Source organism: Durio zibethinus, chromosome 28 (genome assembly GCF_047325235.1).
Source record: "Durio zibethinus cultivar Kanyao isolate XHJ-2024 chromosome 28, ASM4732523v1, whole genome shotgun sequence".
Classification (NCBI taxonomy): Eukaryota; Viridiplantae; Streptophyta; class Magnoliopsida; order Malvales; family Malvaceae; genus Durio; species Durio zibethinus.
In genome coordinates, this window is record NC_143189.1 from 11,649,039 (window position 1) to 11,652,482 (window position 3,444).

Consider the following 3,444-nt stretch of genomic DNA (forward strand, 5'->3'; position numbering starts at 1 on the left):
GTATAATCAAATCAAATAAATATCCTTCTTTACGTATATTAAACTATTTACCACAATTATCACATTTTAGACTAAATCCATCAAGACAAATTCTCAAACATTATAACGCATAAATAATTATTTCAAAATTTTGACATATCATTTCATTCCAACTCCAATATTCTATACTTTTAATTCTAACAATGTGCACTATTATTCCAATCTTAATCCATGACTAATGATTCACTTAACACTTATCAAATAATTTCAAAACCTCATTAAGTCGAAGATCTTTTTCTCTAACCCATAGGATCTCCAATGATCAAATCATTCTCTTAAATAATCGATTAGCTCATAGTATATGTCTCATAATAAGTCATATCAAAAATCTCTTCAACTTATAAAATCGCACTATATCAATGTAATTACACTTTCTCTTGACTACAAGATCCAAAAGCAATATGTAATATCAACCAAAATAATTACTCCATGAATTCATTGAATTATTGATTCCTTAATATTTATTGAAACTTTAACTACTCAAAACTTCATCGAATCATTTACTTATACTCACATTATAGTCTATGAATCCAACTTATGTCCTTGAAAAATCATCACATTATCCAGAGGTCATCATTTAAATTCTTAAAAATCTCCACATAGGATATGGATCATAACCACACTCATAAAATCTCTTTCAACCCAAAAATCATAAGTTATATTCTTGGAAAATCACTGTTAATCTAATTATCATAATCTAACTTCTTAGAAATCTTCAAAGATCATAATTGTAATTCTAAAAATATTTTCAAAATCATACTATAAGCTTTTTAACATCCCACATAGTTTAAAATCAAAACCTAAACTCCACGAAAATCTCAAAGAATCATAACTTAAGCTTTTAAAGAAAATCTCATCAAAGTCTAACTCTTAAAAATTTTCCAAAGATCATAACTTAAGTTCGATACTACTTTATGTCACGCCCAAAGACCAAGATGCAACACGACCATATTACCTTAAAGTAAACCCCAAAGTAATACGAAACCTTCTTTCTTAATCATTATAAAATTCTTTAATAAATTGATATAGTCTGCCAAGTAAAATCTATATATTTAATCTAACTAATGATACATCTCTATATATCCAAATACAAACCATATAAAAATACAAAATCGTTTTATAAGATCTCATTGGCTTACATTGTCTCTGACGACTAAGTAATCTTTTTCATTTGATCTTCTAGCTTTCACAAGACTAAGAAAACTTATCACTTACTCATCTATAAAGAAAAAGTAAAAGGAAAATGAGCAAACCATAACTCAGCAAGTATAGGCTCACACACCTTACCGAATCAAGCATCATTTTCATACATATCATATAGAGTATTCAAAATAATCATCAAATCATAATGTCAAAATATTTCAAAGATCATTACTTTGTCAAATATTTCATAAATTCATAAATCAATGTCAAAATATATCACTTCATAATCATTGCAAAATATGTTATTATTCAAATATTGTAATCAATCCAAATCATGGATCAATCATTAAAAATTATTGTAAATCATCATCATCATAAATCATCATTATCATTTTTTTATCATTAGCTATGGTCACTGCTATAACCCGTAACATTGACCGTATCGACAATTTCATCCTCATGATCATTGCTAACTATTATAATATGCTAGCTAGGGCCTTATGCTAACTACTATAACTTGTTAGTAGGGCCATATGATCATTTCCATGCTAACTATTATAACTCGTTAGCCAGAGCCGTAGACCTAGTTTTGTGTCGATGATCCCACTTTCCAGAGATGTAAAAATGTAGCTATCATAAAATCATTCTTTAAACATAAATCATTTTTTCAGTTCATTCATAAGCATGATCCATCATTTATATAGTAAAAACACAAAATAATTATATGCTTGATCCTATTTTCATATATCAAAATAATAAAATAAAACATTTACTCATTTAGAAACATACATATATATATATATACATAGGTTTGAAAACAAGCAAAGTGTGTAAGATTCTACTTACCTCTATCTGATTCCATCACCTAGTTTTTCTCTCCAAATAATTAATGGCCTATTCAAGATAATTTCAACATAACAGTAATTAATCAACCCATTTGAGACCACTTATACCGAAACACAAATATGTTTCAAACATGAGAAGGGAAGTGTGTCCCAGTAAATGCTCTTCAACTCTGGCAAAACATGCAAATAAAGAGACTCGAGTTTTCCAAATAGGCTTAAAGTTTCCATTAGCTGAGCCACTTGACTCAGTTTCCTCTCATTGATTATTTCCTCCATATTGTTGCAGTACATCACAGTAAGAGACCTCAGGTTTGGAGCTAGAATTAGCCATGTTATGTCCTTCAATTTTGTCAATTTATAATATCCGTTTATTCTTACATAGCGAAGGCTTTTGAGGCAATGTTTGCTAGCAATCACAGAGGTTTGAATGTGGCTCTGCTCTTTTATCATTCTGCCTTCTCCTCCCCACTCCATCTCCACCTCTTGCAAACTTTCGCTCCCCAGAAAGCGTAGACTGTCTAGACTCTTCATATTCGCTAAAGATAAAATATTCAATCGCTTTAAGCCCTTGGATAAGTAAAGTTCAATTCGTACAGTGCAGCTGTATAACCTTTCAGTACTCAAAAGTCTATCGAGAACCAAAGCACTCGTTATAGTGACAGTCAACAATTTCAAATGGTTCAAGCACTTCAATTCTTCCACCAAGCATTCACAATTATCTTCCCCTTCCTGGCCCAAAGAATAACCACAGCCTAACATTTTCAATACTTGCAGCTTTGAAAAAGCAGATATCAACTGTCTTGGAATTCTTATGGCAGGACTAAAGCATTCCAAGTTCAAGCATTTAAGCTTTTCTAAAGCCTTCAATTCAATTGGTAGCTCTCTTATCCCTGTATAGGAGAGATCGAGACATTCCAGAGACACCAATTTCGAAATTCCCACTGGAAATTCTTTTATATATCTATTGTCTGACAAGTTTAGAACTTTTAAGCCACACGTAAATTGGAAGAAGTCATTATTGATCACCTGCAACTGATTATCGTTAAGAAACAGAGTTTGGAGATCAGGACAGTTAGGTGCTTCTACTAGATTTTCAATCCTGTTCTTCAACAATGACATCCTGCGTATACTTCCCCAATTCTGAACTTCTGGTAACTTAGTTAATTGATAACCTGCCTCCACAAAAAACCTCCACTTTTCTTCTTCACACTTACATGTGAAAATAATAAACTTTACCTTATGTTTCCATCTTTAAGTATATAATTTTAGGTAAAATTTAATTATGCAAAAGCAATGAGAAAAAATTTACTAAATAAAATTTATAAAAAATAAATAGACAATAATTTTAAAAAATATTAAGTTTATAATAATTACTTTCACATTCTCTTTCAAAAATTTCTTTTATTAAATGAAAAGA

General features: G+C 30.2%; 1 protein-coding gene across 1 annotated transcript; it reads right to left on the bottom strand.

Moving 5' to 3' along the window:
• Positions 1–2,129: 2,129 nt before the first annotated feature.
• On the bottom strand, positions 2,130–3,146 carry LOC149510771 (putative disease resistance protein At1g51480). Its single transcript, XM_089757083.1, has one exon. The coding sequence runs from the start codon at positions 3,144–3,146 to the stop codon at positions 2,130–2,132; it is 1,017 nt and encodes a 338-aa protein (XP_089613209.1).
• Between the last annotated feature and the right edge of the window lie 298 nt (positions 3,147–3,444).